General features: G+C 45.3%; 1 protein-coding gene across 1 annotated transcript; it reads right to left on the bottom strand.

Annotated features, from left to right (window-relative positions):
• Positions 1–82: 82 nt before the first annotated feature.
• Positions 83–8,509, bottom strand: C1QL3 (complement C1q like 3). Its single transcript, XM_054640349.2, has 2 exons — positions 7,208–8,509; positions 83–2,803 (listed from the first exon to the last, which is right to left on the bottom strand). The coding sequence occupies exons 1-2, from the start codon at positions 7,793–7,795 to the stop codon at positions 2,624–2,626; spliced, it is 768 nt and encodes a 255-aa protein (XP_054496324.1). The 5' UTR covers positions 7,796–8,509; the 3' UTR covers positions 83–2,623.
• Between the last annotated feature and the right edge of the window lie 7,481 nt (positions 8,510–15,990).

The following is a 15,990-nucleotide window of genomic DNA, read 5'->3' as shown; positions in this document are numbered from 1 at the left end:
GAACTTGGAGTCTCACAGCAATCATGTAAAACTTGACACATACCAGCTTCTTTTTGTAAGGATGCAACACCAGCACTCAAAATATATTACATAATACAGTTTTAATGAGTTGTATTAGTTATAACAAAGGTTGTGATATAAGTCTTTACAAATCAGTATATCAAGATATGATGAAAAAGGAAGAAATGTTTGCCTTATATGTGGTTTTCACATAAAGTGTGTTCTTTGCTCTTGTCTAACTTTAACCAGGGCAGGTGATTTATCCAAAAAATGGTGTTATCCAATAGCAGTGGTAGCCTGATTTCAGAAGCTTCTTCAAATTTGACCATGTATGCCTTGTAGTACTGAGCTTTACCAATACACACCGTGGTAAATGCACATTGCTGGTTGTGAATGATCTCTAGCTCTAGGTGCAGGACTGCTGGACACTACACAGGGAATCTACACTGGCCAGCAACAGCAACAGTGGAGCGAGCAGACAAGTCAGGTACACATCTGGTACTGAAATAATTGCCTCGTAGAAATTAAACAGGAGTAACCACTACAAAGCACAGACATGAGCTGGCACTTAGTCATAAGGTAGAAGCATTACCCATCTGGTGAGATAATACACAAGCAGCTGGCAGCACCATGTCCCCTTGTAAACCCTGGATGAGTTTGCCTGGTGATCCTCTCAGCAGCCTGGGCTCGCTCGGCGTTTGTTTTGAATTGAACGGCTCAAAGCAGAAGGAGGAACACGTTCTGTTTGAGAAAAGCTTCACTCATTCAAACGAAATTTTTAGGGCAATGTGTAAAATCCCTATCAGACTTTTGCTGAGTAGCCAGCATTGGAGAGCTTTTTTGTCAGAGTGGCAGACACTTTGGAAATTTTAGTGCAGATAAATCCAAGTTTGTACCCTTATTACATTAGACAAGGTTGCTTGTGACAGAGTATATGCAATAGTAATGCTAGGGGTAGCCTCTGTTACTCTTTAATGATTTACAGAAATGTTACCTTGATTTTGCCAAAAGGTTAAAAATAAGTACAAACTGTGCTAAAGAAATTGAATAATCTTGCTGAAATTTGGGTTTAGAATGAAATCTGCAAGTTTTAACCTGAGAGAAACAGCCTCCCAAAACCAAAGCAAATAAATCCATTTTCTGAATTAAAAAAAAATCTGTGGACATTACTGCTATGACTGATTTTAAAGCATTTTTATAACTATGTATCTCTGTTTAGTTTATTCTCCAAGCCATTAATCCTCTATATGGATTAAGCTTCTTTGAGACTTTATATATCTATATCTATATCTATATGAATGAGAAAAATAGGTTTTAATACACACTTTTTTTTTTTGCATGTAAATATCTGCTTCTTTCTTTGCATATGTATTATCATTTTTGGTAAAATGCTTCTCTGTGTCCATCTCATAGGCACACCTTACCACAGACTGGTACTGGCTTCCATGGAAAAAGTCTGTGTGACAGCATTTCCTCATGTGTCAGATCTCCCACTCTTCCTTTGTTGGAAAAATCCCACTGACTTCAGTGAGACAAGACACCTAAGACAATAAAGGTTGTCTGTATTCCTATGAAATTCTAGTGGAACATCTGCAGTATATTAATCTGTAACTACTTTATTAAAATAGAACCCAGGTACAGACTAAGTGCTGAAAGACTAATGAAGACTAATTGCTGCAAAGAAAACACTCTGCCTCTTAGTCTGATGGTATGGATGCCAGGCTTTCTAAATATTTACACAACTAACCATCAACAATGGGCCTCTAATAATTGTCTAAATATATATTTACATGTATACAAATTAAAAGCCAAATCCCTTTTCCACTAATAGCAGTGAGAGTTTTGCGATTTGCTTTGGTGGAATCAGGGATATGGTCCGATAGAATAGTTTGTCAACTGTTATATTCTTCAGGGGAAAATAGTGTTTCTTCTATCATTTTGTTTTGGAGGACAGCTAAGGGAAAGACAAAATTTAAATAACTCCACTGGATTGATCTTTATGTTAAAAGTCTAATGTAAACCTACAAAACAGAAACATCGAGTTAAGGCTTAAAGCTGATTAGTTTCTAGTTTTAAGTGGAAGGGTAAGAAAAGTACAAGGCAAACAATTTCTTTGCAGAGAGAAAGTATATTTTGATTACCTCTTCCTTTTATTGTAAAATCATTCCTCACCACACTATGAGTGGACTCCAAGCATCATTGTTAGCAGGTAAGTCACAAGAACCAAAGCTGAAGTATGGATAAAGCAGCAAGATCATAACACATCAAAGTATCATATACACTGAAGAAATAACTCAGTGTCCTTAGGTGGGCTTTCCTTCCCTATAAAAATCTGATCTAGGCAGAACTTCATTCACATGGACACGTAACAATGAGGAAGTATTTGCTTTGGCGGAAGTGGATCGCACATCTGCTTAACTTGGTTTGTGGTTTTTTAACATAAGGTTTCTCTGTGTTGTACAGATGTGAATCAGGTAGCATTCAACATTTCCCCCCACTGCTGAGGTGTTCAGTGGTCACTCTCTGCTGGGGTGCTTGTTTCATTGACTTTTGCCACGCAATCCATCGCTTAGAAGGGCAGGCTTCGTTTCTCGACTGGTTTGGTGGGTCTTTTTACTCATTATCAGTCAGCATAAATAATAAATCCAGAAAATGTGCTGTATTTGTTGTTGTTTCCTCCATGTGCTTTTCCTCCATCTAATTTGATGTACACTTCATCTCCTGGCTCCAGGTGAAGAACCACGCTGTTACTGGCGTAGTCGTAGTTCTGATCAGCATCCTGAGCGATCGCACTAGCTCGAACCTACAGAAAATACAGAACCACTGGTTAAGAAAACTCAGGCAATTTTTCCTGCCTGCTGAAATTAAAGCATATCCTCAAAGTTTTATTCAACATGCATGAGTTGCCACTTTAAACATCTGGCAACATACATTGTAGTTCATTCCTATGGCTAATGCTTATTTTCTTCTGCTGTACTTCTGAAACTAAAGCAATATTCTCCTTTCTCTGTCATCTGATGAATACACAACTGCCTGATCTGTCGATGTCTGGAGCCTTTTTATAAATATGTGTAAGAATAGCTGGAGTTGGGAGAACTGGATCTGATGGTGTGCCAGTTTTACATTTGGTGTAACTTTTGTATCAGTGATTGACAATGTTGAGGATCCACAAGGAGGCCCACAGGGAGTCCCCAAGATGAACTTTTTCCAGAGGCAGTTTATTGTCATACTAAGCAATAGGATCATGCTGCAAAAAATAATATAAGAAGTACACCCCCCACACACCCATGCACACAAGCAGTCTGGGTTTGGAAAAACTGCTATTACCACAGTTCAGTAAGCAAACATTTAATTTCACTGTGTTTTAAGAGATGCACTTTTGAAAAATCACAGGCAAGTCACTATTTGCTGTACAAATTTTTGAAATTTAGAAGCCATTGAGGGCTTTTCATTTGCAACTTTCCCTTAAACATACTTTTTTTTCCCATTTCTCCCTTGGTATTCCACTACTGATTAAATTTGACATTTCTTGCAAACTGGAAATAATCTGTAATTTCAAGATATATGTTGGTTTCCAGCAATGAACAGCCTGTGCCATTGTAAGTCTCCAAATCATTTATATATAATTTGACTCTGTTTGGTAAAATATTTAAACATGGTCGTATGTGATTTATTTCAGTGTAACACGTCATCTGCTTGTTGCTTGTCTTTGTTCTAGCGTAGTTACAGAGCAGTAAATGATTTAGTGGCATTGCAAATCTGAACTAAGTAATAATGCATGACTTGGCGTACTATACGTGGGATTTTTTCTGCTCTGAACTGAAAAAAATAGGCTATAAGTCACAATTTTCCATGGATTCCTTTCAAAGTTTACATGATAAATTTCCAAATTAAATTTTCATGTGATATGATTTCACATTAATATTGAAATGTTAAAAAGGAGGGGGTTCTTTACCATGCAGGATCTTATGGCATTATGCAGCTTAAAAATCACAGTAGGTGGAAATTCTTTATGCATCCTGTAAGAACAGTGAGAAAGGCTGCAAAGGCTTGCAAAGCTGTGACAGGCTGCAAATTTAAACCGATACGTGGCATGATGATAAACCCCGACTATTTCAGGACTTCTTGGTCCTGACTTGCCTGGTATTGTTTACAGTGGTGATCTCTTTTGCTAGTTTTCTAAGCAATAATTATTCTAAGTGCTGGATGTTTCCTTTGGAATAGTGACTGGCAGGGCAGAGTTGAAGGCTCTGGGCCATTAACCCTGGGAAGATCTTCCAGAGAAAGTGATGGACTGAGGTGGTTGCCGGCAGGGGAAATGGAAAGGGCAGGTGGGGAGGAGTGAAAAGACCACAGAGAAGGTAGAAGAACTTTCACAGAGAACTAGGATCTTGCATAATGATGAGAAGAATGGTTTAAAGGGCTTTTCAAATTCGCATTTACTTCCTAATGAAATGCTGCTTTGTGGATTTGTATAAAATCTTGTGGATGGTAAGGGAGAATTTGAGTTACATCAGTGACAATCCTAAGGAAGTCAACAGTTAACATGTGGACACTGGCTACAACAGCAATGGATAGTTCATTTTTAAGATTCTACATAATACATACTGGCTGGAAAAAAGAAAAAGATTCTGGATATGGAAAGTGTAGAAACCAAAATGTAGATGTTATTGCCCTGTGTGTAGCAGCAAAGGTCCTGTATGCTATTTTTAGTGGGTTTACCTTCTTGCTTGGTTAGCCAGAACAATTTCTTTTTAAAGCCTAGGAGAACAGTCTCAAATAAATTCTCCTCAAATGAATGGAGTGTACTGCTGCAAGAGGGTAAATGTATCTCAAAATTAAAGCGTTATGAGACAATACATTTCACAAGTTCCATGTAAGTTCTTTCATGAAGCTACGCTCTCAGCCTGCACACACATCCCTAAGCTGTGCCACCTCAGCACTTCCCTGTTCAGGCTTGATAACCATTAAAGCAGACAATGTGGTAACACTGGGGACCTTGAGGTTTCACATATGTATTGCTTAGGAACGCTTTTTTTTTTTTCTCCGTAAGTCAAACAGTTTTCAATGTTTGCGGTTTTTTCATTGTTAGAGAACATGGGATTTGTAATGTTGCCTTTGTCACTCCACTTAACTACTTCCAAAATTTCTGAGCTTCCTTACAAATATACATAAAGCCTGTCACATCAGCATTTAGTATTTTAAGTAAAAATCCTAATCAATCATTGAGGCATTAAAACTGTGGGTCAATTTTAAACCATTGATGTGCAGGTATTTCCCTAAATATCTTGTATAGTATATACAAATGTATACATAGAACCTCTCTTTAGGTGGGTTTTTTCTTTCTTCTTTGAATAACTCTGAGTTTGCCTCATGTCTGGCACTGGAAGTACCTATATTTAGAAATGGTTAGACCTCAGGTTCAATTGAATATTTGTAATTGGATGCTTCTCTAAAACTACTGCTATGTATTTATTTTTCAGGGTTCAGGAAAGTAAACACTCTATAAATATGGATCAATTCTTTAATTGTAAGTAAAGTTGTATTCCTGCAGTGAAGAATATTGCTTTTGCAGGAAGATATCAAAGTGAATATTATTAGGATGTACTTAGTTTTACTAGTCTGGTTTATCTGCTGAGACAGTATTTATGGTAGATATTTTCTAAATTAATTAATTGCCGCTGATGTCCTCATTATTCCGTTTTCACAGTCCTTCTGAGGAGCCATAAAGAAAAGGTTAAGTGGCATATCAGATTAATTTACCGGCGGCCGCGGCTCCCGTGTGCGCTGCGCACAAAGGGCCGCGCTCGGCTGGGGAGGGGACGCGCGAACGAACGGGGCCGTGCGCGGCCGCCGGGCACGGCGGGGACACGGGGGCCGCTGTCCCGTCCTGGGGACACAGCGGGCAGCCGAGCCATCCCGCAGCCCCCCCGCCGGAGGGCGAACAGCCCAGGGGAGCGGCAGCGCTGGCTCCGGGCTCCCCGAGCCGCCAGCCCGCCCTGCGGCCCCGCTCGCCGGGACGGCTCGGGCACAGCCGGACCTGTTGAGCCGCCGGGGCGCGGGGGCCGGGGCACCGGCGGGAGCTCCGCGGAGCTCCGGGGACATGGGGACGATTGGGCACCTCGCACTGTCCCTGGGCATCCAGAGCCTTGAGGGATGGCGGTGCCTCTAAGCGCCGGAGGAATTAGTGCCAGCCTAACCGTGTCTGTTAACTACTCACGGAAAAGGCGCAAAATTGCGAAGGAGGGGTTACAAGGGGGCAATGTAACAGTGGCTACGTTTATCCTAATTAAAAGGGATGATTCCTCTGTGTTTCAGACGGCAGCATCGCAAAGCCTTTAATTATTTCCGATGCCTTCATCCTGCCCAGGGGATACCGAGAGACCCGGGTCCTGCCCGGGCTCCGTGGACGCCCGGTGTGCCTCCTGGCACGGTCCGTCAGCCGGCACCGGCCCGCCAAGGGCTCAGGTCTGCGGGCTCCGAGCTCGCTCTATCACCAGCTCTCCTGACAGGAAGAAGAAGCCTCGCATCCGCCGGGGGCTGAGTGTGTCAAGCCCGGCGCTCCCGTCCCGTGCCGTGGCTGCCTTCCTCCCACGCACCTCACCCTTTCCCGACACAGCAGCACCCTCTCCTGAGCTCATTCACCACCCCGATTCCCCTTTCATGCCGGGGACTTTCCCCTCCCCGAGGGAGCGCCGGGCTCTTCTCGCCCCTGCGGGGGCAGCGCTGTTTGTCCGCCCGCCCCCCGCTCCCGTCCCGGCAGAGCTGCGGGCAGCGCTGCGCGCCCGGGGCGGGCCGGGGGCTGCTCTGCTCGGACAGCGGGCTGGGAGCGGCACCTGCGGCGCGGCTCTCGGAGAGGAGAGCGCGTCGAGTCCGCATTCACCCAGCAGCCCGGGCGGCCTCGGCTCTGCAGAACACCCGGCCCCTCGGTAGCCTTCGGGTTCCCCGCAGGTTCCCCGCCAGCTGCGGAGAGGCGGCCGCCGGTGCCCATCGCTCCCCTGCCGCCGCCCGGGCTCTGGCCCCGCTCCCCCGGCACGCACCCGCGCCGCCTCCAGCGGCCGCCCGGCTCCCCCTCCCCGCCCGCTTCCCGCCCTTCCCGCGCCGCTCCGCCCGCTGCCCGCACAGCGTCCGCTCCCTCGGGGAACCCCGCGTCCTCCCGGGGCCCCCCTGCCCTCCTGTCCCCGGCTGCCCCCGGCGCGGCGCCCACCTGGTTGTTCTTGCAGAGGTCGGCCCACATGCTGGTGCCGTCGCCGCCCCGCATGAGCACATGGTAGGTGAAGAAGTAGATGCCGGGGATGGAGCAGGTGAACTTGCCGGTGGTGGGATCGTAGTGGTTGCCGAGGTTGGTGACCACGTCGTCGAACTTGAGCACCTCGTAGCCCTCGTGTTGCCGCTTGAGGCCGGCGTAGAAGGCGATTTTGGGGACGGTGCTGTAGGTGGCGGCGCTGATGGCCCCGGCCGCGTTCAGCCCCGGCGCCCCGGGGGGCCCCGGCAGGCCCTGCCGCCCCGGCTCGCCCTTCTCACCCGGCGGCCCCACCGGGCCGGGCGGCCCCGGCTCCCCCGGCGGGCCCCGCGGCCCCGCTTTGCCCGGCCGGCCGGCCTCCCCCTTGGGCCCCTGGATGAAGGTGGGCAGGGACTGCATGAGCCCGCGGTCGGGCGTGGCCGCCGTGCTGGGCGCCTTGGTGCCGCCGTAGGGGTCGCAGACCATGCGGCAGGTGCCGAGCATCTCGTAGTGCGCCGAGGTGCCGGCCGAGCTGACCAGCACCGGGATGAGGATGACCAGCAGCAGCACCATCACCACCCCCAGCGCGCCGGCCGCTATCAGCCGCCGCCTGCTGCCCACCAGCCGGCTCAGCGCAGGGCGATCCTCTTGTCTGCTTTTGGACAAAATCTTGATGGTTGGCGGGGTTCCTCCTCAGAGCCGAAAAAACGCCGAGCCCGCGCGAGCTCGGCTCCCCTGGGGCTCGGCCGCCCTCCCGAGGGCCGCCGGTGTCGCGGGGGATCCCGCGGGTCGCGGCGCTCCGCTGCGGCCGCTGCAGCCGCGGGGCGGGCGAGGGAGCGGAGCGGGAGAGGAAGAGGAAGAGCTGCCGCCGCGCCCCGGCCGCCCGCACTTTTATGCTCCCGCTGGCGATCGACTTTTTTTTTTTTGCAGGCTGTGCCAGTCCGAGTCAACTTTCCCTGGAACTTGCCTTTCCTCTCGCGATCGCCCCGCTCGCCTCCCCGCTCTCTCTCTCCCTCCCTCTCTCTCTCTTTTCGCAGGGATGACAGTCCTCAGCGGGGACGCGCCTCCCGGCCGGAGCCCCGGTGCCCGCCGCCAGTGCCCGCGCCGCCGCCGGAGCCGGAGCCGGAGCCGGAGCCGAAGGGAGAGCGGGATCCTGCCCGAGTGCCACCTGCCAGGAGAGGAGGAGGCTGACGAGCGCGCTGGAGCAATTTATAGGCACCCAAAAGCGCAGGGGAAAGGGGAGCTGCTTTGGCATCTCATTCCAGCATCTGCTCTGCTCTTCCCACTCACAGAGAGTTTGGCATTACTCTGGCAGTGTGGGAAATATATATTTTTTTTTCTTTTCTCCCTCCCCCACCTCTCCCGCAAACGGATGAACAGCGAAATCGTGAGCCTCACTCACTAGCTGCATCTTGTGATGACAGCTCTTTCTGAAGCAGACCGAAAGGAAGAGACGTGCTTAGCAGCCTCTGGGTACCCTTCGGGTCACCGATCGAGAATTAAAAGGTCAATCCACCTCCTGCTTAACGCTTCCCTGAGGCCACTTTGCCGTGTTAGCGTTTTCTGGGAAATACCGCTTTAAATGCAGGGATGCTTTACCAATTGTCCAAGTAAAAGTTATTTGAAAATATACCTCCCACAATAATAAAGAGATTAACGGCAATTTCGGGTCTCCCTCTTCCTCCTCGTCCCGATTGCAACCACACAGGCAGAAAAGGAAATGGTTTTTCTTGTGAATTAAAATTGACGTGCTCATCACTGGCGACAGTGTTTGCCGGTGTTAGAGCCAGCCGCTGCTCTGCTTGCAAACCGGCACTGAGGGAAAGTGCTCCCTTTTGTTTAGAAGCCAAAGAAAAGTCCGGGCTATATGCAAATCGTCAGATGCTTAAGACCTGATATAAAAATCTCTTTGGCTTAACTCAGGGGCAGCATTTTATTAAATCTTGGAGGCTGGCTTTTTTGTTGCTGTTGCTGATGGTTTTTTCTGTTTTTTTTTTTTTCTTTTTTTTTTTTTGCATGAAAGTCTTCTCCTCCCCCAGGGTCTGATGGGCACCTTTGTGACTGAGTGGGAAGGTGAATGTGCAGTATTAGTGGCAATGTTGCAGAGAAAATATTAAAGCACTTCTCCTGCTTACAGATCTACAAGGTACACAAAGAGCTGTTTAAATAAACAAACAGAATTGATTCCTAAATCATACTTCTGTATTCAGGAGCAATGGACGTCAATCAAAGCTGGGTGACATTTGCCTGTCAATACAGGGATGATGGCTGGAAAGAGTGTGACTTATTACAGCAGGGCAAGAATCAGAAATGAGCAACAGCAGCAAATAGGACAACAACCAAATAATGGCATCTCCAGTGATGATCAGAGGGCTGTGATCTTGTCTTGGATTTTATTAGCACGAATCTGGTCTCCCCTCACCGTTCCCTTTTATTTCTTTTCTATTCCGCAACACAATAAGGTCAAACAAGCAGGCAGTGGGAAACAAAGATTCATTGATTCTTCCTTTTAAGCAGAAATGTCAGCAGCTCCTTTTGCTCTTTCCTGGGAGACTCAAAGGCATCGAGTGTGTCCATGCCGTGCAGAGATGGGCCAGTCCAGCTCCTTATCTCCCAAGAAAACTGTCGACAAAGCTTCCATTCATGCACTTGTAAATATTCCTCCCTCCCCTTTTAAAAAAGTTGGGTTTTTTTTACTTTTCTCTAATGCTCTGTCTTAAAAAAATTTCTTATCTGGCACTGACACAAGCTAGCCAGTTCCCTTAGCTAAGGGCTTCCCCTCAAGACCCAGCAAGGCAGTCAAACACACTTGGAGGATTATGTTCATATCTCATTGCTCTCTTCACCCCACGGGAAAGGGCTTTCAGCGCTGTTTGTTCTTCTGGGCAAGAAAAACTGAAAAGATGTGCCAGAAGTGAGTGCTCTGTCTCAGCCTGTAGCTGGGCCCTTGAGGTGTTGTATTTAGTCATCCCCAAGCCAGCTGGTTTTTGTGACATCAGGGTGTGCATAAGCCTTCATTGCATTGGCTGTGATACACATTGGGCAAAGGACAGATCTCATCCCCAGGTAAACACAAACCTGTCATGATCTGTGAAGCCATTGTGATGCTGGCTGACCTTTTGGCATTAAGCACACCCTCAATTCCTTACCCCAGCTATGATAAGCCTGATTCTTAAAGTTGGTCCTACCATACCAACCTTTTCCTTAACAGTTTTATCCTCACTTATACTGCCTGGGATGCTCATTCACTCTGAACAGTTGCAGACCTTCTCCCAAAGGAGACAGCCACAAAAATCACAGCCAGAGTAACCAGAATGGAGAGATCAAGGCAAATACTGGGTTGTCAGCAGAGCTTATATGTTAGCTTGGAACATAACCTGTGACCTTGGATTTAGTTCCCAGATTAACTGGTTCCCTAGGAAAAATTGTATTTTCTTGGAAAACTAAGAATGGGAAACCAAAGTGCTCAGAAGTTATGCACCAGAGATCTCAGCAGCCTGGTACAAATTAAAAGGAAGAGTAGGAAACTCTTTTTACTGTGGGACCTTTGTTGTCCTGAAATGATATGTCAAAAAATTGATTTGCTGTAATTAAGGCTTGGGTAGCACTTAGGTTATAATCTCTCCATGCTAAAGGCTGACAGTCCAGATTGACAGTCCATTCTTAGTGTAACCATTAAACCTATATGAGCTGCTGCCAGTCTTAATGTGCTAAATTTATTTGTATTTTTGAAGCCCTCTTGCTGTCTGGCCCCAGCCTTTCAGCTTGTTTGCTTCCCCTCCCGTTCTCTGGGCCCTCGCACATTCAGACTTGCAGTGGTGTTTGAGCTGGATCCCCTGCAGCTTCTGCCATTTGCAATAACCTCATCACAGCCCTTGCTCACTAATTAGTTAATATTCATACAGGGCTTAAAGACATGCAGCATAACATGCATGTCCATTTTACACGGGTGCTGCTGCCTCAGCACGAGCACAGGGGAAAACTGAAGAAAACCATTCACAAATTCATCCACTGGCACACAGGGCAACACATCCTGCAGGCACCAAGCACAAAATGCTCCTCATGCCTGCACTGCTAAATTCAAAGTTAGCCCAGGAAAAATACTCTGTGAAAAAGGGCAACCCTTTACCAACTACAATAAGCAGGAGTGCCATGGAAAAAGGCATATGCCCAGAAAATGAGTGTGCCACTGCTGTGCCAAGCTCCACACTGCTTCTGCTCACTCCTATCTGCATCTGGTTTGCTCTGACTTATATTTTCAATCTCTTTTATTATTATTTTAGAGACGTGTTTTGAATTCCACTCTGCTCAGAAATTAAGGCTTTGCTACACTGTACTGTTATAAACACTGGTTTAATGACATATTTAAAGGTTAGCATTTCAGCCTGGGTCCCAGTGATATGGGCAAGGAAAAAACATGCACTCCTTCCAACATGTAATTAGGTTAATGCTGTAAAATATAAGCAGGGAAAAATATTCCTATCTCTATAGGTGGCTCAAAGGTACCATGCTGACAGTCATGGCAATGACATGTTGCTATCCCAAACCATCCTTGGTATCCTATTCCATGTCTGTTTCCTCAGTTTGGTAAAATCAGCACTGGCATTTGTGTCAGGTCCTGGACAGGACCATGTCCTGCACCAGTTTTGGCAGGAGATTGTACAGGCAGCTTTAACCAAACTCTCACAAAACCTGTTTTTGTCAGGATGACTGAAGACCAAATATGTTTATAGAGCTGCAAGATTCCCACTGTATTCCTTCATAAAAATTAGGTTTTTCATGCTCATGGAAAGAAAATCAGCTTTGGTGTGTAACAAAAAACCCTGTTTTGCTGATTTTGGAAGTTTTTATCTGTCCTTTGGAACATAGGAAATCCTTTCCCAGGCTATTCTCTGCTACTAAGGGATTTAAGTCACCTTTAGTGTGATCGGAAATACTGTAGGTTAAGATTTATTGCAATTAATAAAGACCTTTGAAGACCAGTCTCTGAATGCAAAGGCAGGAAAATGATCCAAGGAAAATGTATCCAGCCTTGAAAGGGTTACATCCACTTTTCAAACCCAAATAGGGAGGGAATTCAAGGAGGGCTGTTGCTAAAGTGACAGGGCTCAACAAGGAGAATTTGCAAATAAATTTGACATATATCTTCCTTTTTAGTTTTTAATCTGAAAAGATCAGTCAAATATGACTGGTTACTGGGGGGAGGGAAGGAGTGAGAGCAGAATTAAAGTGGAAAGATTGGAACCAAAATCATGCATGTCATGTTTTGACTGGTGAATTACTGCAGATATAAAAACATAACTGTGTATGTAAAAATAAGTCTTAAACACATAGGAACCTAAAGATTGCACATTCAGCTGACAAAGTTTAAGGATATAAAAGAATCTTTTTTGATAATTGTCAACATAAATAGCAGTTATTGATAATTGATAATTGTCAACATAAATAGCAGTAATTAACCAAAAAAGATTCTCATAATTGTGAGTGGCCCTGTTTATTCAAAATAAAACACTAGTTGCAAGCAAAAAACCTGTTCTTTCAGGTTTCTTCTTTCCCATTAACCTTCAAGCCTGCTGGTCTGTGTCTTGTCTCTCTTTTATCCCTCTGGAGTCATGATCTAAGGTGGTGAATACAAGGCTGTGGTGCTGCTTGGGAAAGCATATGTAGAGTCAGCCTTGGGATTATTTTTGGTGATGATGTAAGCACCTCTCCAGCCACAGTGTGGCCTGAGCAGCTCATTGCTCTTGCCCTGGGGATGGTACAGAGCTGCCAGAGCTGTGTCTGGTTCGTGGTGTCTGGGTGAAGCTGCACCCACTGACAACCCCTTTCCTCCCTGTTCCCCTTTCCAAGGGCAGGTCCACACTTGGCTTTGCACAAGGAGCTGGGATTTGGACAATTTCTGTATTTATTTCATAAATACAGGACAATTTCTGGGGAGTCCCTAAGAGCCATGGTGCTATGGAGGGGTAGCTGAGCAATGCTTGCACCAATCAGCAAATGCTTCCTGCATAAATAGACTCAGTTTGCCCATAAGTGCTCTGCATTTCAGGAACTGGATTTCCAACCAGGAGGGTTTTTACACAGCACTTGCACCAGCTTTTCTCACAGGAGCCTGGGCATCCAGTGTCCCTACACACCATGATAGCATCTGCTTGCAGCAGGGTCCAGCTCACAGCCTAGGTCAGCTGTACTTGCTGAAAACATATTTTTTCTGTCCACACCCCACTTTTCCTTTCCTGTAGGATGGGCATTTTAACTGATCAACCTCTTTTAATGAAGAAGTGTTGTCTTCTGCCACCACCTTTGTAACCATAACATTTTCCATGTAGGCTTTCTGCTTGGTCCACCCTCCTCCTTTTAACTCCCTTCTGGTCAAAATCCATAGAAGATGATAACCTGTCACAAGGAGGCACTCAGAAGAGCTCACAGTGCTCATTAATAAAGCCCAAAATATAGAGATAGTCATAAATGCTATTAAATCAAGGAGTATTGCTAATAATGAAGGCTACAATGTCAGCATTTTTATGGGGATGTAAATAGTAAATACAAAGGGGTGGAAGATAAATGCCTCTAACATGGGAGTAAGATTAAACAACCACTTTGTCCCTGCTTAAAGCTATACCAATAAGCAAAGGCATATATCATGTTGCACTTCTATTAAAAATTATGTCAGTAGTTAGAGTCAATCAGGAGGAGATTTCCAGATGATTTGCCCATGAGAACGATTTTGGTTACCTTCGAAATGGTTATTAGACTGCCAATGCTATTAAAGAGAGATGTTAGGGGAAAAAGGCAAGAGCAGACAAGCTTTTCTAAACTGTCATGTGTGATTTACCCTTCCTTCTCCAAACCTGAAAGACTTCCTTTCCATTGTTCTACCAACCCAGCAATCTTCTGGCATTTCATACGGGAGTCCTTTATATTCATCAGGAGGTTGATGGATGGGCAATAAGAATGGATAGATGGGAGTGGAAAACTCAAAATTAAAATCCCCAGAGTGGCAAGATGCCCAAGAGATTTATTTTTTCTTCTGTCATCCCCTCAACTGAATTTCTTTTTGTGCCTGATTATTGATTTCTGGAGCAGTTAATGGTGTAATTTACTTTGCAAGTTGCAATTACTTCTGATCATTCATTTTTCTTCCTATCTGTTCATTAGCTAAAGCAGGAGACCATGTGATCCCAAACAATATTCCCCACAACAAAATGGCACACAGTGGACTTTGGTGTGGTCCTGCAAGACACTGAGCTCTTGATTATTAGAGTAGGGAATTGTGTTTGGAATTTTGCAAAAGTTGGCCTTGCATTGTAAGAAAAGGCACGTTGCAATATTATTCTGCAGGCCCAATCCATCACAAATTAGGAATAACTCCACTGATGGAAGCTGTAAACTGAGATGTTAACTAGCACATGTGAGACCAGAGTTGGGTCTGCTTATTTGCATCACATTCCTGGAATCCTATTTCAATTCTGTTTGTCCACTCTGCTAAAATTAGTTTGCTACAACAGAGTTGCAAATCACAGGGAGATACAATGAGTGCTCTCCTTCCCAAGAGGGACTGATTGTGCCTGCACAATGAGGAAGGGACCAGGACATTCCTTGTGGCATTGTAGAGATACAAGCCTTGCAGAGGAACCATTGTGCATTTTTTTCCAGCATAATGTGTTGCTAATGCCATTATTAATAAGCTTTTCTGTACTGGATGTAACTTTGGGGTTGGTATTTGTAATTTTATTTTCTGTCATATTATTTGGGCATTTAACAATAATAACAAGTAAAGGATGCAGACTGGAGACAAAAATAGAAGTATTCACCCCTCTCCCAAGATATGCATGTATTCTTAGGCAATTCATGCATTTTCAGCTAGACTGTTTGTGGTCTTTCTATGTAGCATTAAAACTCTAGTGTGCACAATTACTGCACAAATTCAAAATGCCTCAAGTGAGAAATGGAACATGACTGGCTAGAGAGCATGTCTGCTATCTGGGACAGAGATCTTCTGATCCCCAGGAAGAGAAAATTTCAGCTAGAATGTTGCTTTCATGCTCTAAGACATTACAAATATGTTTTCAATATGGAGAGACACACCTATGCCCATGCACATGTATGCATAAAAATGTAAGATAGAAATATGTGTGGTTTTGTGAAATCAGAACAGAACAATAAAACCTATGACTATCACAGTTCAGGAACCTGCTATCTTATGTTTTATTGTTTAAATGTGATCCAAAAGAGCAGGATAACATACACAATATTCCTTGAAAATATTCTCAATCCCTGGCATGCATTACTCTACTGAGCTAATTGATGGAGTGCCAAATGCTGTTTGCACTTAACTCATGAGTGACTCTGTTGGCCTGGAAGGAGCCCTTGCTCCTCTGCTGCCACACAGGGAAGTTCACTGAACTCACACTGGAGTTCCACTGCTATTTGTGAGACTGGAATTTACCCTGGAATCTCCTGTTTCATTAACTCTAAATCACTAATACCAGTCTTTCAATATCTTAAAGAGGCAAGAATCTTTTATGGATTTTAATGCCTGGGAGACAGAATGAAATGAAGAATTTCCACTGAGTGTGCTGATAAATGCCACTTGTCCCTGCAGTGCTGGAGGGGATCAGAAGAGGATATCTGAGCAGAGAGCAGTGCCTCTGAGCAGAGTGAGGCTGTTGTGCACCTGGGTTACAAAGGAAATGCCATTTCTGGAGAGCAGCATCTCCTGCCATAATGTTGCAGTGATAATATGTTGAGAAAATCAGGTTTGGGTA

The sequence above is a fragment of the Agelaius phoeniceus genome, chromosome 1 (genome assembly GCF_051311805.1).
Source record: "Agelaius phoeniceus isolate bAgePho1 chromosome 1, bAgePho1.hap1, whole genome shotgun sequence".
Taxonomy (NCBI): domain Eukaryota; kingdom Metazoa; phylum Chordata; class Aves; order Passeriformes; family Icteridae; genus Agelaius; species Agelaius phoeniceus.
The sequence above is the reverse complement of the archived record's forward strand: the minus strand, read 5'-3'. Positions and strand labels throughout refer to the sequence as shown.

Bases quoted from the DNA above. Each gene is read 5' to 3' on its own strand.
- C1QL3 (XM_054640349.2), bottom strand. From the start codon at position 7,795: ATGGTGCTGCTGCTGGTCATCCTCATCCCGGTGCTGGTCAGCTCGGCC. The intron at 2,804-7,207 runs GTGGGCGCCGCG...TATTTTCTGTAG, and splicing joins ACCTCTGCAAGAACAACCAG to GTTCGAGCTAGTGCGATCGC.